Source organism: Seriola dumerili, unplaced genomic scaffold, assembly GCF_002260705.1.
Source record: "Seriola dumerili isolate Sdu_G_001 unplaced genomic scaffold, Sdu_1.0 BDQW01000138.1, whole genome shotgun sequence".
In the NCBI taxonomy this organism is placed as follows: Eukaryota; Metazoa; Chordata; class Actinopteri; order Carangiformes; family Carangidae; genus Seriola; species Seriola dumerili.
Window position 1 is genome coordinate 8,637,019 of NW_019174393.1, and position 24,762 is coordinate 8,661,780.

The 24,762-nt window shown below is 38.5% G+C and overlaps 2 protein-coding genes across 3 annotated transcripts; one reads left to right on the top strand and one right to left on the bottom strand.

The window, feature by feature from the left end:
• The first annotated feature begins 557 nt into the window (after positions 1-557).
• LOC111224580 (N-acyl-phosphatidylethanolamine-hydrolyzing phospholipase D-like) lies at positions 558-3,009 on the top strand. The gene is made up of 7 exons (XM_022749124.1): positions 558-612; positions 671-1,047; positions 1,173-1,276; positions 1,438-1,603; positions 1,728-1,876; positions 2,118-2,232; positions 2,709-3,009. The coding sequence occupies exons 1-7, from the start codon at positions 558-560 to the stop codon at positions 2,838-2,840; spliced, it is 1,098 nt and encodes a 365-aa protein (XP_022604845.1). The 3' UTR covers positions 2,841-3,009.
• A 541-nt stretch (positions 3,010-3,550) lies between these two features.
• LOC111224663 (proline-rich protein 5-like) lies at positions 3,551-24,337 on the bottom strand. 2 transcript variants are annotated; one of them, XM_022749236.1, is made up of 12 exons: positions 24,141-24,337; positions 21,500-21,589; positions 18,742-18,927; positions 17,700-17,780; positions 16,657-16,763; positions 14,924-15,015; positions 14,697-14,837; positions 10,213-10,357; positions 9,680-9,976; positions 8,975-9,316; positions 6,552-6,620; positions 3,551-3,632 (listed from the first exon to the last, which is right to left on the bottom strand). In XM_022749236.1, exons 2-12 carry the CDS (start codon positions 21,523-21,525, stop codon positions 3,604-3,606), a joined length of 1,515 nt encoding a protein of 504 aa, XP_022604957.1. In that variant the 5' UTR covers positions 21,526-21,589; positions 24,141-24,337; the 3' UTR covers positions 3,551-3,603. The 2 variants fall into 2 exon arrangements, with proteins under 2 accessions (XP_022604957.1, XP_022604956.1); XM_022749235.1 differs by having other exon boundaries at positions 18,742-18,936.
• Positions 24,338-24,762: the final 425 nt, after the last annotated feature.

Genomic DNA, 24,762 nt, shown 5'->3' on the forward strand with positions numbered 1-24,762 from the left:
AGAGCTGAAATTTATTCTGATGGCAGCAGTCTCTCATACTGTCAGATGACTGAGCTGAGTTAAATATTTTAGTTTTTTCCATTTAAAAGTGATGTATCAATTTTTTTTCAAGCCTATGTAAGATTGTAGTATTATGAGCACATCTTTCTAATGCCTGTATGTAGAAACATTGCCCTTTGTTGACTTTCACAACCACACAGTATTTATAGCAACTAGTGGAAACCTTGCTGAGCTCAGTGGGGGCTTAACAGGTTTCAAAGGCTGCTTTCACGCAGCAATAGAAAACTGGTTAACCCCTCATTTGCACAGATTGCACAGTGTTTTGTTGTTGGATAAAACCTAGAAAAATAGGCGTACTAATCAACTACCAGAAAGGTCATAGGTCAAAACTGCAATGTGACAACACTCTCTAAGCATATAGTGCGTTAGGATATAGCCTTGTAAACTACATGTACAGCATAACTACTGTGAAGAGAGAAGTTAAACAAGTCACACAAAAGTAAGTTGGTCATAGACATTTATTAGTGTATAGCTAGAGATAGAGTATTCATGTAAACATGGCAACAAAAACTAAACTGCTAACTGCTGTGTTTCAAGAGCAGCCAGAGAACAGTAACTTTCTTCTTAGGGTGAGAGGGGATAATGGTTTATTATTGAAAAGTATGATCAGACAAAGCCATAAGACTGAAACACTCTATTCCTCATAATAAGAATGTGATTGTTTTATTTGATGCAAACGCTACCTGCTTCCCCTTCATCTGTGTTTCTGTTTGCTTTCCTCTGTCAACCCCTCTCTGTTGCTGGTCCATCCTTTTCCTCCAGGTTCTGGACAGTGAGCTCCCAGTGATGGAACCATACTTTGTCCAGAACCCAGACCTCTCTGACTCTGGTCCAGGTCTGAGAGTCACCTGGCTGGGTCACGCCACAGTTCTGGTTGAAATGGATGGACTGAATATTCTGACAGATCCAATCTTCAGCCAGAGGGCCTCACCTTTCCAGTTCATGGGGCCCAAAAGGTACCGAGGGCCTCCCTGCACCGTGGAACAGGTTCAGTACTTCCTGTTTTTAATTTTCCCTTATTTCAGCAATTCCCTTTAATTAAAACAGTAACAAAACAGAATTTGTTTGATTCTTTCATACCTGTGTTTTCTCTTGTCCTCTCCTGCCAACAGCTGCCAAGGATCGATGCTGTTGTCATCAGTCATTCTCATTTTGACCATCTGGATGCTGGATCTGTTGCCAGCCTTAATGCACGCTTCGGAGGGGAGCTACGCTGGTACGTGTGATGGGCAGTCATTGTTGTGATCAAGATCCACACTGTACTGTATTTATTGCCTGTTGAGTTGACATTCTGAACCACTGTCTTTTAGTGCACTTCTGCGTTTGGGGGAAAAAAAGTCAAATGTACCTTTTAAATAAGAGCAGTGTGTTTTGTAGGTTCGTGCCCCTTGGCTTGATGGACTGGTTGGTGAAAATGGGCTGTGAGAATGTGATGGAGTTGGACTGGTGGGAGGAGAACTGTGTCCCAGGTCATGATGAAGTGACATTTGTCTGTACACCATCTCAGCATTGGAGCAAACGCACAGCTCTGGATGACAACAAGGTAATTATTTTCTCTCTCTAATAAAATCATACACATAATTCTTTGGTCAATTTTAATCAAGTAGAAACTTTAAAGCAAATTCAGTACAATACAAATATGTTCATTTCCTGGTTGTCTCTTTCAGTCTTTATGGGGCAGCTGGTCTATTTTGGGTCCAGACCATCGATTCTTCTTTGCTGGTGATACTGGCTACTGCGCTTCCTTCCAGGAGATAGGAAGGCGCTTCGGACCATTTGACCTTGCAGCAATCCCCATCGGAGCGTATCTGCCCAGGTATAGATTCTGTCTCACTAACTTAGAGTAATAAAGAAAGAACCTAGTAGAAATAAGGTAAGACTGTAAACTCTTATTTCCTATATTCTTGATCCTTACTTACTTTTCTAGATTCTTAATATCTAATTAGATAGTAAGAAAAAGGATCTAGAAAGAATATAGGAAATAAGAGTCTAGATTCTTTTATAAAAGGACCACACACAGCCAGACCTGTAACATTGAAATATTCCTGGTGTTTAAGGGACGTTATGCAGGGGCAGCATGTGGATCCAGAGGAGGCTGTTCTAATTCACCAGGACCTTCAAGCCAAACAGTCTGTGGCCATTCACTGGGGGACCTTTGCTCTCGCCTATGAGGTAGGAATGCACAGAGATACAGTAAGTTCTTCATGTTTTGTCTCTAACAAAAAGGCAGTACAGTTCAGCTGCACCACAAACTACCTCCTCTAAAATGACTACAGTTGAATCAATACATCTCTAGAACAGTTTACAAAATTAGTTCAGTGGCCCAAAGAGCTGCCGTGTGTGTGACTGTTCTCACTGAGGAACTTTAGAATCAGAGAGGGGTTATAGAGGTAAAAACATGCCCAGACAGTATATTATGTTCTGGCAACACAACATAACAAAAGGTATCATTGTTTGTAAAGCTGAAAGACTTTTCCTGCAGTGGTTGTGGTTTATTGGCCTCTGGCTCACTGCTCTGCTTCAGTGTTAGAGACTAGCTAACAAAAGCACTGAGCTAAAAATTAACCTGTTTTTAGGTTCATATATGGCAATGTTCAATGATGGTCTTTAATACTCACTTTTTCCCTGGTCCCCCCCCCTTCGTCTAGTACTATATGGAGCCGCCGGTTCGTCTTAGAGAGGCCCTGGAGCAGAAAGGACTGAAACCAGACTCCTTCTTCACTTTGCATCATGGGGAGTCTCGCCTTATAGCTTCACGGGAAGGAGATGTCTTTGAATGATCCTCCACTCTGCAGTGTGCTGTGGGCTGAACTTACTGTAGATTTGTGTCTGTAACAAAGTGAACATTTTATCATATATAGATGGACTCCAGTGATTAAAGTATGAAGTGCATTTGTATGCAGCTTATTCCAACTTAAAATTAAAATGTTTGATACTGTTTACATACTGAATGTTTGCCCTGCCATCACATGGTCATTGGTGAACAGTACTACCTGGAGGAGCTGTGACTCTACTATAAAAAAATGGGTTTGTTAGGTTTACACAATAAAAAAAAGTTTTTAATTCTTAGCTCAGTCAGTGTGGTATGTACAGTTGAAAGGTTATTGTATTAGTGTGAGAAAAAAACTTTTTTGTAATTTCAAACTGTTATAAATAATCATATTTAGAACATGGTCTGCACACTGGCTGGAGAAACTTTTCAGCCCTGAAGAGAAAATTATTCACAAACAAGTTAAAAACAACCACTGAAAAGAAATCTGTGTGCTTATTATCACTGGTTTGTGTAAGCTTGCTCATCAGTTGACCAGGATTGTTTTTCTGATTTTATTCACATCAGAAAGTCAAATCAGAATTAAAAAAAAGAGATGCAATGAGAATTAAACTCAGATGGAGTGAATGGTGCTGGTACCAAGTTACTATAAATGGCTTGAACTTTTAAAATGGAGATAGTCATGCAGGTGAAGTTTGTGAATAGGGAACAATGACAAACCTTCACGATGAAGCTGGGCAGGAGACTGCAGGCACTGTGATGCATCTTCATGTTCACACAGCTGGACATAACTTCTTGTGGTCTGAAATATCAAAGAGAAAAACTGTTAGAAAGTTATTTAGCCCTGTTATTTTCCAAGAGTGGTGATGGCTAATGCCAAATTGCAGTGCTATATTTTTGTTTGTTTCAGAATGTATCTTGGCTAATCCAAAACTACACAAGACAAAGTGTTAGAATAAATCTGTTTTTGTTGTCTGTGATCTAAACTCCCATCACCTGTATGCTTCTAGAAAATGCAGCTGAAGTGTCAGGTTAACAAGTTGAGCTGGGTTCAACTTTGTGCACTGCAGATGTTGTGCACTGTTCCTGTGTCAGACATTTGCTTTTGATGCTCTGAAAACCACAGCACAAAGACCTTTTTTTCCCTTTCTTTTAGTTAACAGGTATGTTTGCTTCAGAGAGCAACAGCAGAATCATTTTAGTGCTTAAGGGATTTTATTATAATTATTTTTTATGTTATATTTTTTAATGCCACAACTTTTTTTTTTTTTAAAGCTAGAATGTAAGAACTGTGCAATGTTGAGTTAATTTAATAGCCTGGTTATAACTACATGGTCAAACAGGGCTAACTGTGGTTTACATTGGATCCAAGTCACTGAATTTCCCATTAAAGACACCATACGTTTAAAATGTTTGTCTTTTGTTCTTGTTAACAGCAATATAGCGCAGGACTAACCAAACAGTAAAATACAGAATTATTATTAGAAAATATAGTTATGTCTGATGGAAAGAGATTTAGGATATCATAGAAAGTTATTTAAAAATCCCTTTAAAGTATACTTTAGTTGTCTATTTCCATGAGTGCACTATTCTGAGTAACAAAACTATTTAGCAGCAAATCTTCAGCCACTGTGATGAACATCAATGCCATGATGTAAAATTTAAAGTGCTACAATCAAAAAAGAAAAATAAGATCAGACAGCATTTTGAGTCAATCAGCAACAATTAAGTTAATTTTATATTTAACAACAAACTTGAGGTATAAAAAGATTCTACTCTTTCGATTTCTCTTTGTCTCAGTATTTAAACTGTAGGGCCTGTAAGCTGCCAGAGTAACTGCTCCGTGTACTCATTGGGCTGATGTGTTGTATTAACACTGTTGGGGCCAAACACTCTTAATGAAAGCACTTCTGATTAAAGGATCTGTTCCTACATTGAGGAAATAATGTCAAAGAGGTTAAATCTACTTTAACAGAACAAATAACTGCAAAAAATGAAAGCAACTTAAGGAGATAAAATAATTTAACTCCTTATTTTAAGTAGATGTAAGCTACATTGTAAAGTGTTGAACCTACAATGTGTGATTTTTGTCCATCAATACATCTGAAGTCCACATGTGTAGATATTAAATGTGTCACTGTTGACATAGATATGAGGTATTTATCGGGTACAGATTATAGTTTTTCTCAATCGCTTTGATGCAATTCACTCATCAGAAACATCATTCACATTGTCACTGATAAACTAAACCTAACCACCAGTGCCTCAAGAATTGGAATGTTTCGATGTTTTGATAAAAACATGACCAACTTTAGAAAAAGAGAATTGCAGAAAATATATAGTAAAAAATATTCAGACACAACACTGTACTAGAGTTACAACAGTAACATTTTGGAAAAAAAACTATATTCTGTTTCAACGTTGCATTAGTGTTTACTGTGCTGTGTACATTCCAAACCCTCAACAGATCACTGTGCTGTCACTTTAGAACACAAATGTAAATACAAGCCTATACATTTAGAACAAGATCTATCCAAAAAAGTGTTTGGCATTTGATGCAAATACTTGATTTTTTAGATATTTTTTTCAATGCAGTGTTTCATTTTGCAGCAGATTTGTGGCACTTTGCATTTTGTGTGTGCAATTTTTGGATTTGTGTGTAGGGTTTTGAAAAAATGAGACCTAGTTTAGAAAATGTGTGAAAGCAGCTGAAAAAAATTGTATCTGTAAATTCACAATGTAACTGCTGTAACTGAGGAAAGCTAAATAATAAACGTGGAACTATGCATCGGAAAATAGACAAATAGAAATATGCAATCAAACATAACGAACACAGCATCAATTGTATGTCCAATAATTTCACAAATTCACACCACATACAATATGTGTGTGTGTGTGTATATATATATATATATATATATATATATATATATATATATATATATATATATATATATATATATATATATATATATATATATATATATATATATATATATATATATATATATATACACACACATACATACATATACACATACATACATACATACATATGTGCATGTGACTGGCCTTGCTCTTACATATTTGAAGAAAGTTTAAAGAGATTTGAATTAATACACTAATGCAATGCAGGACAATATCAAAGTGAGTGAGAGGTCTGTCATTCTATCTGACGAAGGAACAAACTGTTTTCAGTTGTCAATGTCAGATGAGAAATGCATCAACACAATGAGAAAACGTATTTAGTAGTGAACTATGTGTGGATAAAAAGGAAGTTTGTACAAATACAATGAGAATTGCTTATTTGTGTGGGGAAATGAACTGTTTTGAGAACTGCTTTAAGAATTATGAGAATGATGTTTCTGATGTGAGAATTGCATCAAAGCAATTGAGAAAAACTGTTATACAGATGCATTTAGTAAGAGTGAGGTGATTATCATCACATACAGGTAGACAATTAAATGTTTAAAACTAGAAATTGATCAGTGTTCTCCAGTGTCACTTACATTGACTTCTCAGTTTGGTGTTGAAGATCAGTTGTTATTTCGCTGCCTCACAACTTTTTCTATGAACTTTCCTCCTGCACTTGTCTTTTAGCAAAGAAACTGTATAAACTCATATATCTTAAACATCTCCACAGTGCTCCCACTTCTCTTTGTACTGCATTTGTTTGTTTCCCCTTCCCCCGTGTCACAGGTGTATCTCATTAATTACTCACCTTCCTCTCCTGCCAAGGTTTTAAAGGGCCATGCCACCTTCTCCTCATTTCTGCCACTCACAGCACCTGCTTGAAAGTAAAGAAAATACCACATACACTGTGCAGTGTTAATAATGACACAAGGTGGCAGTGTCTGCAAAGTTTCCTCAACTTGAATTTAAAACTATGGACCTGAACAGAACTATTGCCTAACATTATTGGTTTAAATCAAGGTACTTATTTTATTACAAAGCTGATTATGAGGAGTGAACCATATGCCTAATATCTGTATGAATTTAAACAATGTATAAATTTTACTGTTTACTGTTTACTAATAATATATGGGTAATATAAGGATATTTTTCAAAAAGTCTATTCTTAAATTGAAAAGCCAGATTTGATTATTTGGTAAACCACATTGATCTCATTGTTTAGAAGTATTAAATTGGGTCCATCATTTGTAGCACAGCACACATCACATCTCATTAATTGTTACATTCATGCAGAAAAAGGAAATGTATGTGGTCTGGATGCGATTTCTGTTTCCCCAAGAAAAACGGTTGGTTGTCCCTGTTTGGACAGACTTGAGAAGAACACACTGTAGTTGTATGAGAGACATACATACATACATACATACATACATACGTCTGTCTGCTATTTTAAGTGTGTACCAATATAATGTGAGAAGAGCTGAGATAAGCCCAAGGTTCATTTTAGTCTCTGGCAACATACCTTTAGTCTGAGAGTCAGGAGTGGATCCTGCATGTTCCTGTGAAAATATCATCTTTCAGTAACTTTTTTTTTTTTTTTATATATATATAAACACAAATAATTATCATTAAAATAAACAATAAAACACACACTGTCCTCTGGGGATAACTTTGTCAATACAACAAGTTCTAATGGATTTTTACAAAAAAAAAAAAAAACAACTTTCTTACAACTAAAAAAGTCACCAATATCTACTTGATTGAAGAGACACTGACTGACTTAACCACCCACTCACACATCCTCCATGCGCTGACGCAGAGGCAGGTTTCAGTGATGATTTGATTTGACAGGAAGCGGAAGTCCAAAGTCTCAAAACAGTAGAATTACACCAAAACTGATTGGATGAAGGGTGGCTGTTGTCTTCTTGGCAAGCTGCAAAGACTGAATTCAGCCTCATTTAATAACCTTAACTACCTTTAAGAAAATATCTTGCCCAAATCTTTATTCAAATGAAAGAATCCTAAAAAGTAAAAATAATCTTTGTTCACAGTGCTTACAGCTCAGGTCATAAGTTGTGATGAGGGCTAAGAAATCAAAAAGGTTGGGAACCAGGGAGTAGTTACTGTGACACGAACGTAAGATGTGATTTTGATAGCCCTGTGTGATAAAAAAATAAAGTCCTGTCTCTTAAAATTCGGTTGATTAATTGGTCCGTACTAATTGAAATATAATTGGACCAAAGGAATTTTTATGTCTTCTTATAAACTAATATTTATCTGAACTTATTTCCAGAAACCGTAAAGACTCTTTAAAAGCTCATTTTAACTTAAACCTACAGTGACTTCAGCTTCACTGAGGGCCAGCTTTTTTTTTGACGGTACCAGGCAAAATGTATTTGCTCCGACATCAAAGCAGCAGTAAAACGATTGGACGTGGAATTACTCATTCATCTTATGTAGAGGAGGTTTAAAAGCAAAGCAATTGAGATACAGTGGAACCATTTCCAGTCCCTTCTTCCCTTGAGATGCTAATTACACCATGAAGCACTCTCTCCTGACACGTGTACAAGCCTCTCTATAAATACTACATACTGTATATTAAATACTATTATCTTTATCATGTGTAACTACTAAATAGGGGGTTTTGATTAAAAGTAGAAATGCAGAAACTATCAGGTTTAGACTAAAAGTAAAAAGTGCAAAATACATATTTAATACAATATCTTAAAAATCAAGTAATAAAAGGTTCAACCAACAATATAGATATGTCAAGTTATTGGAAAGTTTGTTTTGTAATTGAAATGTTAAATGCTTGAATTTGATAGCCCAAGGTATTCAATAGCCATAGCAAAGGGGAAAATCACCTATGAAACAACCACTGTTGTCTACATTACAATAGTTTGAGTTATAGTTTAGTTTGAAAGTCAAGTGATCGGTGTGATTGTAGCTTCCCAGAGAGGCCGGTGCTGATGTTTCCAGGTGTGGGCAAACACCTCAAAAAGTGCCAAATTGAAATATTTACTGGTCATCATGAGTATGGCCTTGTTTTTAGAAATAGAAAGCATTACAAAATAATGAAAAATAATTCAGTTTGACAGAATCCCTGATGAAATGTCAGAAAACAGCAGGGGGCATCACAGGGTGTAAGGAATGTCAGTAATGGCTCAGCATTGTTTGCACATGCGTGTCTCCTTAGATAAATGTTTGTGTGTGTCTGTGTGTGTCACGCCACACTCTGCCTGCTGCTGTCTCTGCTGTGTGTTGACCCTCCAGAACAACTTCGTGAGAAGTCCACAAAGATGCCATCTTGCTCTGGCTCTGAGTCCAAAGACTCCAGGACGTGATCCATCATGATCTCCAGACTGGATGACGGACTGGGACCCGAGCTCGTGTCCTGAGCCAGCACTCCGGAAGACGTGGGGGAGTCCCACACCAGCAATCCTCTGCCGTGTGTGTCCTCACCTGGGGAAGGTTCAGGGAGGATGCCTGGGGAGTGATGGTGTGGCTGGAGAGGGTGGGAGCCCGCGGGACTGTCAGCAACTCTGGGCTGGGGTTCCTGGCTGGAGGTCACAGTGTCTGAACCAAAGACAGTAAAAGTTTTACAGTTAACTTAAAGATTAATATGTTAAACATGATAAGAAGTCTTTGGGGCCTTTGTTGATCAGCTTCCTGTTTATTCTTTCCTGTGGAGAATACAGTGGCATTATTAACTTACTAAATTCATAAATTTTTTCAAACGTTTAAAGATAAAAAAAAAAAAAGTTTGCATGAAGCTAAGTCAGATGGAAACAGTTTTTCTTGGACGTTCTCAAACGAAAGTTTGATTTTAAGATCAGAAATTCAACATATCGCCAAAAAGGTCATCTGAAAAATCTCTTCCTCCAGAAAGAGTTAACTATCTAATCTTGAAAGTTGCAGATGATTTGTTATACTTTCTACCTGAAAGTGCAGCAGATTCTGTGGAAGCTGGGGAGTGGTTGGCGAGGATGGATGTGCTGGTGGTACCGGTTGCGTTGGTGGTGGATTCGACCACAGAGCTGCTCTCCTCCACACAGGAAGTCATCTCACAGACGGAGTGTCGTCTGATACCTGTGCCACCTCCTATGGAGGAGTCCATGTCATATTCCACCACAGGGGTCAACATAGGGACATTGTAGCTTTTCGACCGTACCACTGGATTTTTGGCAATGGGGGAGTTGCCTGGTTTGGAGGGCCAGGAGCGCTGCAAACGCTTTTCTAAAGAGAGTGAGAGAAAAAAAAACAAGAAAAAAACGTTTTAATCCTGATTACTTTATACTTGAATACATACCACAAAACACCACAGAAAACCTCAAGTACAAGAGAACACATAAACACAGAAATGTGGATCTTTTAACATTTAGAAGCACACACACACACACACACACACACACACACACACACACACACACACACACACACACACACACACACACACACACACACACACCTACCTAATAGGCAGGAGGAGCAGTGCAGATTGGAGGATCCATCTCTGGAATATAAGCCATGAGTCCCGAGGTAGGGAGAGACCACCTTCTGGATGAGAGACTCCAGACGCAGGTAGTCGTCTGTTGCACCTTTAGATTCGTGGACACCCTGCATCAAACAAACACAAGGTTTTGTTAGCCAGTAATTGCTACTTGTTGGGCAGTGGTAATGGAAACTTTAAAAGCCATGGAAACATTTGTGGGAAAAAAAGAAAAAGAAACTTGGCTTTCTGTGATTTTATCAAACATTCGGTTTCAAATGGTCTCCATCAAAGGTCTTGGATAAGTTTGATGAATGTTAATATTGTTTCAAACATAATGGGGTGACGGCTGCCAATAGAAGACACTATGCTTTCATAAACCCAGCCAGAACACAACATGAGTAAAACAGCAGAGAGTGTTGAGTCAATTTCGTCCCAGTCTCAGACTTGTATAAACATGCTCGGATAAGAAAAACTTCAACAGCAGTGTTCAATTTAAATAAAGAGAGACAGACAAAACAAACCGATGTCACTGGTTCAATATTGACAGATTTTCTGTCTGAAAAACATCACAAAGAATGTAAACTTTGTACTGCCATTATCTTTGTCATTATTGGATTAAACTTTACAAAGCACTTCACTGCAAAAAGAATGATGTGTCCACAACATCAGAGCAGCGCGTGTAACTGAAAATGATGAACATCCTTAGACTAAAGAACTTAGTTTCCTGTGTGGTAATAGTGTGAAAAGTGTAAGAGTACAGAGAGCTAAATGACCCTCAGAGAAAGTAGAGTTCTACCAACTCAAACCTAACAGGTCCCCTCTTTGGGTGTGGCTCAGTTTCAGGTTTGAAATTTTCAAATGTCTGTCTGTCTATGTGTTTCAGGTGTTACAAGTAGATGTGCAAGAAGGGAAAGACACAAAGTGTATTAGTCAGGCAAGCAACACTGACGTGTGATCACCACATAAAGCTGAAATCTTGATCATGTAAGCTAAAAGTCCCAGAAACATTACCATTATTTTGTTTTTCTACTACATGATGATGAATGTAAGTTATAATATATATATGTAATATTTACTTTCCTTTTAGCCCTGGTTCGGTCTCCATTAACGCTAAATATCTGGCTCTGTCTGGCTTTCGCTGCAAAATGCCCTGCTATGTTCACGAGCTCATCGCTAACTGTTTGTCTGTTGTTTGGTGCTGGGTATTTAGAGTACAGTGAATTTTTTTTTTTTTTTTTTTTTTTTTTTTTTAGAACTTTTTGTTTGAAAAAAGCTGCTTCTACTGGAAACAACACTGATGAGAGAGGTAAGATTGAACAAAAATAAAAAAAAGTCGTCGGCTGTAAAAACCAAAAAACAATGAGCTTACATTCATTAAGTTTTGTACCGCTGAGGGGAACTGCAGAGTCAAGCTTCAATTCTCTATAGATTCATTATTATGAGTGACACCTTTTACATTACACATAGTCATTTGATCCATTGTTAATATCAAAACATTGATTAGAGTAGCTGAGGTGTAAGTTTTAGAACCATGAAAAACACTACTACAAGCTAAGAAGATGAATAAGAAAAGCTTGGGACATATCTGCATCTGCTAGCACACCACAATCACAATCAATTTCCTTAATGGAATAAAGGAGGCCTTTCTTCCACTGGAGGGAAGCCTGTACCTTTAGGATGCATCCAGCTTCACCGTACATCCACTCTGCATATATGGCATCCTTGTTGCCCTGTTTATTGATGGTTCTTTTTGTTTCATGGGACCGAAATAATTGTTTTCACAGTCACCAGGAAACACAGGCATTACATTTACTTTCATCTCGACAGCAAAGCTCAAACCCACTGTGCATTTGATGTTAGTGTGTTTTCAAGTAGATCACTTGCAAATAAATTACCCTCATAATCAAGATGCTGCTGTTTTATGAACTCAGAGCAGTCATGAATAACAAACAAGAACTTTGCAGTTTGAAAGGTTCAGGCTCTTTGTTTCTGTCTAGTTAAAGCCACCCGCTCCTGATGCTGTATTTCCTATTTAGGCGACCTCATAAAAACACTTTTAGAAGTTGAATTTAAACAAATTTTCACATTGGAGGGGTGTAATATGTCTCTGGATAACAAAGCAGAGATCAATCAAATTTCAACGTTCTGAATCACTGAGCCCATGCATCAAAACCACAGTGCAGAAACAAACCACATAAATAGAACAGACTTCAGTGTATTGGCGTCACAGCATCTTAACAGAATGAAAGGGAAATTACTAACAGATGAAACAAGAAGTAGCAAACAGCCAACATCCACTGCTGAATTTAATCTCTCTCAGACTTTTTTCTTAGCTGCCCTGCTTTCCTGTCTGCTTTCATATCCTAGACTCTACCTGTTTTTCTCTTCCTCTTTCTCTCCTTTCTGTTGATTTTATGTTCATCATGGACAAACAAAAAACAGATCAATTAAAATTACTCTGCAGTACACATCTGTGCACAGTGCATTAAAGAAGAAAATAAATATATCCTGTTTTATATTTGTGTCTTGTCTGTTTTTTTAGTCTGTTTGAGTCTGGGAGCTGCAGATTTGGGTCAATGAGTCACTACAATGATGTCCAAGCTAACCCAAACACACACACAGAAACAGACACACTATCGCAGACTCACAGTTCACACACACACACACACACACACACACACACACACACACACACACACACACACACACACACACACACACTTGAGAGCACATTTAATCCACTTAATTCACTCCCTGACCCACATCTTGCCTCTGACCAATACATTTCTAACTTTAAAGCATTATACTGAGTTTTTGGAAGATTACATATTACATACAGGATCAATTTTAGCTGTTAACACCAAAATCATCCACTGAACTTTGGATCTGGTTAGTCCACTGCTCAATAAACTATAGAGACTGCCTCTTAACCTTTAGTCTTTCAGAAGCTTAAATCCTACACAGAAAAACACCCATTCATGAATGTGCTTTTAGAGTGACTCTTAAAAAAGTTTCTACATAGCCTGATTCCCTCTCAGATTACTGAGTAGGTATTTCAAGATAATTTGAAACCCTTTCTTCTTCTTAATCATGCAGATGATTGTGGTGCTGTTAAAACATCAAAGGTTCACTGAAAAGCCATTTTATCAGCCGAGGTCTGTAGAGGAAGCCAGAGTTTGTATGCTTGGTTTCAAACTATAAGAAAGAGCTAAGGTTAGGGCTTGTGTTAATTCTACAAATAAAATCGTTCATTCTTTTCTTTCAATGCCTTAAATAAGATATTTAGGAAAATATTCAGAAATGACCTAAATGGGCATTCTTATTTTATTTATTTTTTTTTTTACGTTATCTTGTTTTATATGTTCCAAGAAACGTGGTGAAATTCAGAGTGAGTACCTCACCTCTAAGCTTTCTTTCCACCTGAAAATTTGCACTTCATCTTGATCTTGAGCAATTCAAACTAAGGATGCTGTGGTTATTTGGTGTTCACATGCTCTGTTTTTCATGTACTTTTTCTTCTGTACTCAGAAACAAGACTTTCCGTCATCTTCTGAGAACTGGAGCACTGACTATTGTGATGCAGTAGTTACAAACCTTTAATTTTAACTTTTGAAACTAGTTGTATGTCTGTATGTTGTGAGCAGTTCACTCAAATATGTGATTTTCTCTTTTTGAATTATTTTACAGGCTGGTAAAACTGCATAGTTTTAACCTGTACAGTTGAAAAGAATCATGAATGTATCCTTCAACAGTGAAATACGGATTTGATCAACAAGGAGTGAAAATCCAGGTATGGAAAGTGTGCACAGTAGTGTGCACAAAGAGTAGAAAAACACCATAGTTAAATGACAAGTAAACAACTCTTTCTGTTCCCATAGGAAATTAAGGTAATGGACAATTTACTGTGTGCAGCTGTGCATCACTACACAGTGGATGAGTAACTAAACCAAATAAAACTAGTTCAGTTATATACAGTATATATATATATATATATATATATATATATATAAAATTATGTGAAAATATCCACAGGGGACATATGAATGTCTGTGCTCCCATTACTTAAACAAGAACAAGGCTCTTTGTTTCAACATGAATCTACATATAAAAATGAACTTTTGGCTAATGAGGTCTGATAAGCTCTACTCATAAATGACTTGCATCAAACACAAACTCTCCCTCAGACAAACAGACATGGTGCAGAGGGTACTGCGTGGTCATGGGAAGACTGTGCTCTATGTTCACACTGAGATTACTTCCTGTGAGATCCCTTTGCAGAAAAAAAACCTCAACCCCTTTCCCCATCTGTTGTCATTTATCCTCTTCCCTCACCCCACATCAGTCATGGATGTGTGTTTGACTGTGTGTGGATGACAGTGAGAGAGGGTGGGGGGATGGGGTGGGGGGGCGATAGAAAAGAGGGCTTGTGTGTGTGTGTGTGTGCGTGTGTGTGTGTGTGTGTACCTGTAGTATTAGCAGCATCTGTATGATAGAAGGAGGAACTCTGGCTCGGGGTCGAGAGAGAGCCTCATCCAGTTTCAGGTTTAGGGTAATGATGTTCCTGAAGTGGAGCAGAGCCAGCTGACGCACTGATGGCTCCTTTCCCTGAACACACATACGTGTCAACATAACAGAGACAGAGTGGTGTGAGGAGAACATTAATGTCTGAGTGTGTCCATGGGTATCTGTACCTGTACAGGATAGAAGATGGCCTGCAGCATGGACAGAACATCACAGAAGAAGAAATCCCATGTGTCAGCCAGAGAGTCCAACAGCTTCTGACCTATTTGGCACAATTAGCAGAAAATAACAAAGTACAGTAACAAGACTTTCTGGTGTATGCACTGTCACAAGAAGATATTTAAGTCTACTTGTGGATTAATTGTGTGGTTGTCTGTCCCACACAGATACATACATGTGATGTCGAACATGACAGAGGCTGTAATTTGTTTAGTAAAAATTCACAACATGTGTAAACTGGCCTGTATTCCTTGATTTTTCTGTGCGTTTCTCTGCAGCAGAAAACTGTAAGAGACTTAAGAAGCATGCATCAGCATGGTGACTCCATTCAAAGCTTTATCGTCACTTGTCACTCCTTGAGATAATCAAAGATAATAAAATGGGTGTATAAGCATTTGGTAGGGAACATTTTACTGTGTAAAAGGCTCAAAATGAACTTCTTGAAGGTATTACTCACTTATCTTCTGTGGTATTTCAATCATCTCTGGCAATGAGCTGCGTGATTCAGTCATTATTACAGAAACACAGAAATGGGGGATAAATTCCTAAATGACATAAGGTCCACAAGACACTCTAGTCCTGAGAATGGCCAGATATTCCTGAAGTTTATTTTGCAGTGCAGGTAAATTTATTCCACATAAACTAAAATTGATTGAGCCAGAACAAAGGGTCTGTGAGACACTGTGGTTTCTCTTAAGTTTCATACTGACTGAATGATGTGTAATTGACGTAAAGCATCACTTCCTGTGACGATATCGTCAGTGTGTGCATGTGTGTTTTACAATTTTACAGGTGCTTCAAATGAAGGTCATACATTTACCACAACAGACAGAACAAAAAAAATTTCTTGTCAGTTGTTCTCATCTATTCAGGCTTTCTCTTTCACTCTGACTGTGTGTGTGTGTGTGTGTGTGTGTGTGTGTGTGTGTGTGTGTGTGTGTGTGTGTGTGTGTGTGTGTGTGTGTGTGTATACACAGGTGTGTACTGCAAAAACGTCCTTCACTAGGAGTGATGGTGGAGAGATAAAGCCCTGTCTGTTCTCACAGTTCAATCTAATAGTTAAATGGTTAACTCTGAATCTGGAATTTTAGTCAATTATTTTTCCCTGCTAGACGTGTGTCACATTGAGATAAAATCTCTGAACATTCATGTCTGAAGTTACCAGAAATGAATCACTGGCACCGGGAATGCTCTTTAAAGCCGGAAACTGGGTTAGTTCAGAAAAATCTAAAATGCAGGACCCTTTTCACCCCTTTTAGTCATCAAAATTTTGCTTCCTTGGAAATCTGTGAGTAACCGTCCTTTCAGATATATTTAACAACCGACAGACTCTTCGTTCCAATGAAAATGCATTTATATATCATTCTTTACAAAACAGCAACAGATATAGCTTTAATATTCAGATGTTTATATAACTACAGGCTTGTATGTACGTCTAATGTCTGTAAATTTGGCCCAGTGTCTCAGAGCTGAAGTTCAGCAATTAAGAGATGTCAATGAGGTTATTAATCTGTTTTTGTTCTTGTTCCTTTCTTTCTCTCAGTTATAAGAATAAGACATTTTTGTACGTTATATTTGTACATAATCGTCTTTGAACATAAATATATTACCTGCATATATATATACACCCTATTCAATGGATGTGAGTGGATGTGATTTTTATTTTACGTGTGTTAATGCATACCTTCATAGAAGCGGATCTTGTCTCTCAGTATGACCATGCCTTTAGTGAGCAGCTGGTTCTGAAGGTATTCAGTGAAGAAGGAGCCCAGCTCCGTCTTCAGCAGCTGCCTGCAAAAAAGTGCATATGAGTGTACACATATGAAGAGAATGGCAAATCCCCACATACACACACAAGCCATCACTGATGCATCCAAAGGCTGAACATGAACCAGAAGTAATGAGATCGTGTACGCAAGCTGCCGTGTTTAAACAGCAGCAGACTCAGGAAATGAGAAAAGATGTTCATGCTGAAAATAAAGGTTACACAAACATCTGAACCCTTCAACAGGATTTTACACTGATAACCATTTAACACACAGACACACAGAGTACAGATTAGTACGATGGCTCAGTTGCTGTTATAGGAGAGGAAAAGTTGTTTGTCTCTTATCAAATACAGAACACAACATGATTACTGCTGTGTGAAGATTAATTTATTAATTGCACCGAGTATTGTGCGTGCATGTGCATACTTTATATCATGTATTATATTTACTCTACATGACTGGAGCCAGCTTTGACAGTCCTGTGTCAACTGCCCTCAGCTACACTGTATTTAAACACCAAACACAGCAGTGACCCCTCTGTAACCTCAACCTGTCATTTCCCTCTCACACAGTTTCAGGTGTTTCTGATTCAGTGGACAGTACATAGTCAAAAACAGCAGGAAGAAAAAAAAACAAAAAAAACATATTACACATGGTGCAGCTGAGAATGATGCCACAATAATAACTGTTACTGGGTATGTGTTAATGTTTCGGTGACGGCTAAATTTAGCATGCTGAAGCTGTCATTGTGTGTAAATGGGAGAAAGAGTATTTGTGCCTGCAGGAAATCTGCAGCTACAGTGAAGGAAGATGAGAAATTACAGAACAAAACATTATAATTTAGTCAAACATCCTAAAATACAAACCAGCTCAAGCTAAAAATTAAGCACACTTGTGAAAGTTGTGTAAGAAAAACGGACAAATAAAAAACAGATGGAGGAAGAGACGAGGAGCTAACCTGACACCTTCATTCAGAGTGTAGAGTTCATTTTCTCCCAGATCCTTCCTCTGGAAAACAGAGATCACTGCATTGTGGATGCTGCAAATTAACACACAGGAAAGTATTAAGTATACACTTATTTACAAAGACTAATGAATAATGTGTAGACCATTCAGTTAATCAACAATATGCTGCTTCATGAGGCAAAATTAAAAAAAATAATAATAAAGCTTTAGAATCAAAAATAATTTTACATATGTGAGTGCAAATACCATATAGATGAAACACCTCAGGGAGTCTACTACTACACCAAATACAGAAGAAAGGAAAGTAAACCATGTAAATTTAATTCTGCACAAGTGCAGAGCATTGAGCATGAAGTAAACAAAATCTTAAGTATAAACAAAGTAAAAAAAAAAAAAAAAAAACAGCAGAAAACTACATTCCTAACCAGGAATGTAGAAAATAAGAGGTCAGAGAGGGCATGAACTTGTCCCACTGTAGGATTCAGTCCAGCTCTTGTGGTTCATGCAGCTTTCCAACCACCCAGCAAACTGAGAGCTCTTGCTCTCTACTCAGTGCTGTCTATTTTCAAATAAAGCTGAAAAACCATAAAAATAACCAGAGAAAAGAGAGAGAAGAGCCAGGAAGAAAAGAATCTACGAGGCAGAATAAGATAAAAAGAGGAGTGAGAGATGGATGGAGGTAAAGAGTGACGGTGATGGACCCTGAGGGGAGCGAGACAGAAAGAGTTGATGCTTATGTGCATGCATGTGTGTTTGTGTGTGCGTTAAAAAAAAAAAAAGGTTCCTATTCATAGCATGAATAATGGCAGCAAGACAGCTTTCTTCTGGTGATGTTTATTCCAACATGACATCGCCAGTGAAAAAGGCATACACACACAAAAACACATGTGTGTGTAAAAATAAGCATGGGAGCTTGAATAGGGACACATGGAGGACCAAAAAAAACCAACATATTTTCACATTCAAGCAAAACAACATGGCTCACACTTCAGACATTGTGCGAATACACACGTCAATCTCTCTCTTACACCGACCTGTTCCAGGTGGCGTTGGCCCCAGCCCTCCTCTGCTGGGTCCCTTTGTCCTTGCTGCACTCCTCTGCTAGCCCCCCAGCTGTTCCCCCCTTCTCCCCACCTCCCCCTGCTGGGATTTTTGCCTGCGAGAGGTCAGTCAGACTGGAGGACGAGCTGCTGCCCAACCTCAGTTTGCTGTGGAGACTCCTCGAAATCCAAAAGGAAGAAAGAGAGAAACAATAATAACCAAATGCATTCAGGGTTGGGATTGGACAACACCAATGTGGAAAGTGGAGCTGGTTTCATTCATCAATCCAAGTTAAACACAATAGTAGCTGTATGTTTTTAAAAGCTTCGGGTGAAAACAGATGTTCTGTTTTAAAATAATGTTTCATAATGTAATTTTTCCAGATTTTAATAGCCGACAACATAAGCATTTATTGAGGAGTGATTAGTTTTTATTAGCCATCTGTTAATGTTTACACAAGCTGATGTTCTACACCGCTCTGGAGACATATAGTGAAAGAGCAGGTACAGGGAGCAAATCCCCAGAATTGTAAAGTAAGTCAACCTGAAGGAGGATAGACAGAGATGAAGTTCAAGTAGAGAGCAAGAGAGAGACAGGATGATGTAAAAGGGTGGGATGAAGGGAGGTGCGAAAAAAAAAAAAAAAGAGCAGGGTGAGGAACAGAGATTGACAGAGCGGACATGACAAAGACAAGAAAGAAGAAGCGTAGCGTATTTATTTAAGAGGAAATCAGGAGATAGAAAATGAAACTGGTGTTAAACTGCTAAATATGTCAAGTACTATAAATGTGAAAATATAATTATATATAAAGCTGGAAGTATTAGCTGATTAATCATTGAGTGAATTGATAAAAAATGATCTGCATCAATTTAGATAAAAGATTAATTCATTATCATGCAAAAAGTGGGGAGAAAATTGTGGCTCCAGCTATTTAAATGTGAGGCTTGCTGCTATTTTGTTTTCTAGGATAGTAAATAAGTGAGTGATAGTAAGTGGAATATCTTTTGAGCTATTGGTTGCACAACAAGCAATTTGAAGAGGTATTTTTACTATTCTTTGTTATCTTATAAACCAAATGATCAATCAGTTAATCATGAAAATAATCTACAGTTGAATCAAAAATGAAAACAATCACTAATTGCAGCCCTGGTGAAATGATTTTGGATTGTCTGTGTACTATATACTTTACATCTGCAGGCGAGCATAAAGATAAACACTAGAAAACTTTTTATATTACAGCTGCAGTGTCTCTACAGTCCCATGCATGAAAATTAATTCACATTCATTCATTAAAACAGCCAAAACCAGCAAAATTTGTAACACACACACACACACACACACACAAAAGGTACTTACTCTAATAACTGAAAAGGTACCACATATCCCCACTCCATGAGTGTGTGTGTCACACTGATCTGAACGAGAGGTGGACGAAGGAGAGGGTGGAGACACTGGAGGAGAACAAGTGTCTTTGTCCTCATGGGTCTCTTAACTTTTTTACATTCTCCTTTTCTCTTTCTTCCACTTTTAAATTCTTCTACCTCTCTACTCTTCTCTACCCTCCTCTCTCCCACTTTACTTCTCTTTCTCCCTTTGCCAGTCTGTGCCAGTCGGTGGCAATGTGACCCTGTGAGCTCCTGTGCCAGGCGAACAAAGGAACCCTTTGAGGTTCAAGAGCTGCCAAATGGGGGGGGATTTAAAGGTGACACACATTTCACTTCCTTCTCCTGTGTCTCTCTGTGTGGGGCCCAAGACAGATAGGAGCTGCATTCAAGCTGGTGACCTAAATACCTGATCACTGTTCAATATTTCTTTATTTATCATATTGATTTTGTCTGGTTTTACTGCCATCTGCTAAGAAATTATTTGGTTTTCAGTACATTTAATTATCCATACCCAATGACCACTGCTCACGTGGATGGAATTAACTGAACTGAACATAACTTTGGACATAAAAAGCAGAAGAAAGAGAAAAAGAAGTGGAAGGAGAGAAAGTTAGGAAGAGAAAAAAAAATAGAGGATGGAAAATCAGAGGCATGTAAAAGAATATGGCAGGGAGGAGGAGAGACAGTGTGTGTATGTGTGTGTTGTAGGTCCGTCTGTCAACCTGGATCTTAGTTCAACTCCACATAAATAGGTCAGTGTGAGAAACAGGAGCCCCGGGCTCAGTCACACACACAAGGAGACATACTCACACTCACACACACACAGCTCATGTCAAAGTGAGAGAGTGTTTCCAAATTCTCTCAGAAAAGAAGGTGCAGTGTTGTACCTAGTGCCACTGAATCTAGAGACAATCAGTCAAAAGTTTTCTCCTGAAGAATGGATAATGCAGAACACAAAATAGAGGCAGAATATACAGGGACTCAAAAATGGTGAGTTGAAAAAAGTGTCTAAAGACAAAAAGCTATTTATTTCTGCATTTGCATGAATTAAAGGACGTGGATTTAACCCAGGAGTTAGATACTTTTTGTTTTTGGCTTTGAAACAACAGGAAGAGTTGAGAGAGAAAAGGCTGTGGTCTAATTACTAAACAAAAGAGGATAAGGGCATGTTTGCATGAATGAAAGAATGAATGAGGTCATTCAGGAATGTGTGTGTGTGTGTTTCACTTTCATCCATCTTTGTCCTTCCCAAAGGACCGAGACAAAGAGAGAAAAGGGAAAAGAAAAAGTATTAGAGCTGCAGTGAAACTCCTGCATTAATAAGACCTGCTGGTTGCTGTGTGCGAGTGCGTGCGTGCATGTTTACCTCCGGAATGAGCCCTCTCTTTCCATGTTAGCCTTGACAGACAGCTGCGACCTAGTGACCGCCCAGTAATTGCCACCAACCAAGCAGCATCTGAAAAAGAAAACAAACAGAAATACTTGTTGAGAACATCCTTATCATCATGTCTCATCATTTTAGTGATTGACACAAACTTTCACTTCTGGAAACAAACAAGCTAAATGCAGCTAATGAACACAGTTGATTTTCCAATTTGAAATCCATGTGAACAGGGTTTTTCATCTGAGGATATTTGGAGATGTCACAGTGTAGTTTTAATAAAATGATTGATGGTTGACTTGGTTTTACCTGCTTCAGTTTGCTGCACAGAGCTGTCATTAATGTTATCAGTTACAGCTGCATTTTTCATACTTTGTCAAGTTAAAATGTCTGCTGTGGAAAGTTACACCGCATATTTTAAGAAAACAGTCAATTCAGTTTGAGCAACTTGGAAAAGAAACTTGCTTTAAACTGGAAAAGTTTTGCAGAAAAAGATAGAGTGTAAAGGTGAAACCACAAACATCTACATGATGATCATTCTATTTGTAGTTATGGTTTACCAACCGAAAGAGATCTCCTACATTGTCTGCTGATCATGAAACTTAGCATGTTTTTCTATACTATTGGTTGAGTTTTGGAAAAACCATTGTCATTTGTGAAAGATTTAACAGCTGAAAGCTGCATCTCAGTCTGGTTTTATTAAGCTGCTATGAATAGGATTTGAACTTTGTCGGATCCCAGTGATTGTATCAAAAAAAGACATTGGCAGCAGAATTGATCTGACCATGGGATGAATGGGCTGAAAAGTGAAAACTTGTCATAATTTGAAAGATTCTTTAACTGCAACATGTGCAGTGGCTTGAAAAACAAGTCCATGTTAAAATATGAGATGCTGGGATGGCAAGTGCTCTGTAAGTGTTGCAGTAAAATACGGGCGTTCTCAGGGAGATGCAGCCGACTCACTGGAGACAAACAGGTGTCTACTCACCTAACTCACTGGCTAACAAGACAGTATTCTAATCAAATTACAGTAAAGTGGTTGAGAAAGACATTTGATCCTACCGCGAACTCAAATGCCCCTACTCGCTCATTCGCTCTCTCTCTCACACTCACACACTGATAGAATGACACATATTGTATATGAGGCAGGTTTGTTGTACAGGGCCAAACAGGTTAAGGCTGATGCTTCCTCATGACCTATATCCTGACCAAAACATTTTTGCTCTTTGTTTTCCTTGCTCCACACAGCCTTGTAACAAGACTGATAAAATATGAAATATTAAAGTGTTTGTGAATTACAGTGATAGTTCTAGATTTTTGGCTGAGCAAAAGCAATAATTAAAACTGTTTAATTTTTACAATCAGGGCAATCATTGTCTGTTTAGATTAAAACGGTGATGTGTGTTTGGCTGCATGGCCAGTAATGACTCTCCAGGGGTTCAGGCTTTACTTCCTGGAAAGTGTATTTGTCGCTATGCAATATAAACCATGATCTAATGTGGTCTGGCAGCTGCAGTACAGACATTACCAGGTCTATCCAATTTATTCATTTTAATTTCTTAGTTTTCTTTTGATTTCTTTGTGAAGCACTTTGGAAACACAAATGTGCTCCTGACATAAATTTACTTGATCTGAAAACATGAAAATAACTTGAACCTTCTATTTGGAACAAGTCCACGTGAACCTGCTTCGAGACGCTGATCTGAGACCAGAAAGGCACCACTTTCACTTGTCAAAGTTTGTGTATGGTAAAAAGGGTGAGTAATATTACAGTTGTAACTCTATCTATAGGGATGTCTCTGGCTTACTATGGCTCTGGTCAAATCAAACTTGGCCCTGCAGAGTGAAATGATGACACACACTGCACTGCACACTTTCTCTCTTTCTTAAACCTCAATGTTTTAATGCCTTGCTTAAGGGCTCTTAGACTGTAGTGACATGGATCATGGTTATGGGAATTTGAGAGTGATTCTAATTCAGGCTCCGGACAGATATTCATGAGCAGCAAACTCCCACTCATTTCAAACCTGACTTCACTGAGCATAAAGCCTCCTCCTACCTCTCTCTGAGCAGCAGACAGTTTACATTGTAAGTAGATATCAGGGACTCCACTGCTGAAAATTAACACCCATAATCTGCTTCAAGTTGAAAACAACACACGCGCGCACACACACACGACAGGGAAATTACCACCCTGCACCAGACCAAAGTAAATGTCTGTGTCTTGCAGCAGGTTCGTTTGCTTCACCAGACTCACGAGCAGAAAACCAAACCACAAGTTGGAGGTCTTGCAGTAAAAAACACAGACCACTGGTGTGTTTTAAGGAGCTACCCTGACAAACACTATGAGAGCCTGTCTCTTGTCTAACTGTGGGCAACTAGCGTTCAGTACGACACTTTCTGCAATGCACTCTAAATCTGGGCTATGGTACATGAAGCTGGTAATTAGCGATATCAATAACACCTGGTACAATAGAAAATTCCCTTTAGGGGAATTAAAATGTAAAGTTTTCGGTTACTTTTAAAGATTTAAGACAATAACAGGTTTTTCTTATCTGAGAATATCATCGTTTTGTTCTTCTGTTATTTTAAAAGTTTGGAGTTCGAGTTGATACTGTATACTCACTTTTTCAGAAGTCTTCCTCGCTGCGTTTTATAGCAAGTGTCTTCTGTGTCTAAATCGCTCAATAAAGCCAGAATTATCTCCCGTGTTTCTGTGAGGACTGGAGGTCTGTTCGCGGTGGTGAAACGTTTTACCGTCGCTGCTCTGTCAGCGCAGGTAACAGCGCGTGAAGGCTGCGCACGTTCTGAGAAGATCCGACGTCTGTGCTCTGAAGCCCGAGTGAGCTGCCTGCGAGCTGTCAGCGCGCCTTTCAGGACTGTCCGCGAGCGTCAGAGAGAGAGAGAGAGGGGTGGGGGGCTGGGGTGGGGTGGGGGTTGAGAGAGAGTTAAAGAAAGCCCAATTTGACAGCGGCGGTGTATGTGTGTGTGGGTGTGTGAACACCCAAGCTTTGTGTGTAAAGGGGTCGATAGGTGAGAAATTAAGTCTATGGAAAGTTTGTTTGTGGTTTTAATGTGTGTTTGTGTTGAGTGTGTGATAACAGACAGCTGTGGGAAAAGACAAAGACAAAAACAAAGAATTACCACGACTGCTACTTTTGTCTGCTAGCACATGTGACCAGTAGCTATAGCCACATAAATCTGGCCTCAGCGAGCCCCTTCTCCTTTATTATACATCCATTGTCATG

What these genes read in the sequence shown, in the direction of transcription:
- LOC111224663 (XM_022749235.1), bottom strand. Translation starts at nt 21,525, where the DNA reads ATGGAAAGAGAGGGCTCATTCCGGAG. An exon ending in GCCAACGCCACCTGGAACAG is followed by an intron (nt 17,781 to 18,741) that starts GTCGGTGTAAGA and finishes GTTAATTTGCAG; the next exon opens with CATCCACAATGCAGTGATCT. An exon ending in ACTCTGAATGAAGGTGTCAG is followed by an intron (nt 16,764 to 17,699) that starts GTTAGCTCCTCG and finishes ACTTTTTTGCAG; the next exon opens with GCAGCTGCTGAAGACGGAGC.
- LOC111224580 (XM_022749124.1), top strand. Translation starts at nt 558, where the DNA reads ATGGCAACAAAAACTAAACTGCTAACTGCTGTGTTTCAAGAGCAGCCA. An exon ending in CTCCCTGCACCGTGGAACAG is followed by an intron (nt 1,048 to 1,172) that starts GTTCAGTACTTC and finishes TCCTGCCAACAG; the next exon opens with CTGCCAAGGATCGATGCTGT. An exon ending in ATCGGAGCGTATCTGCCCAG is followed by an intron (nt 1,877 to 2,117) that starts GTATAGATTCTG and finishes CTGGTGTTTAAG; the next exon opens with GGACGTTATGCAGGGGCAGC.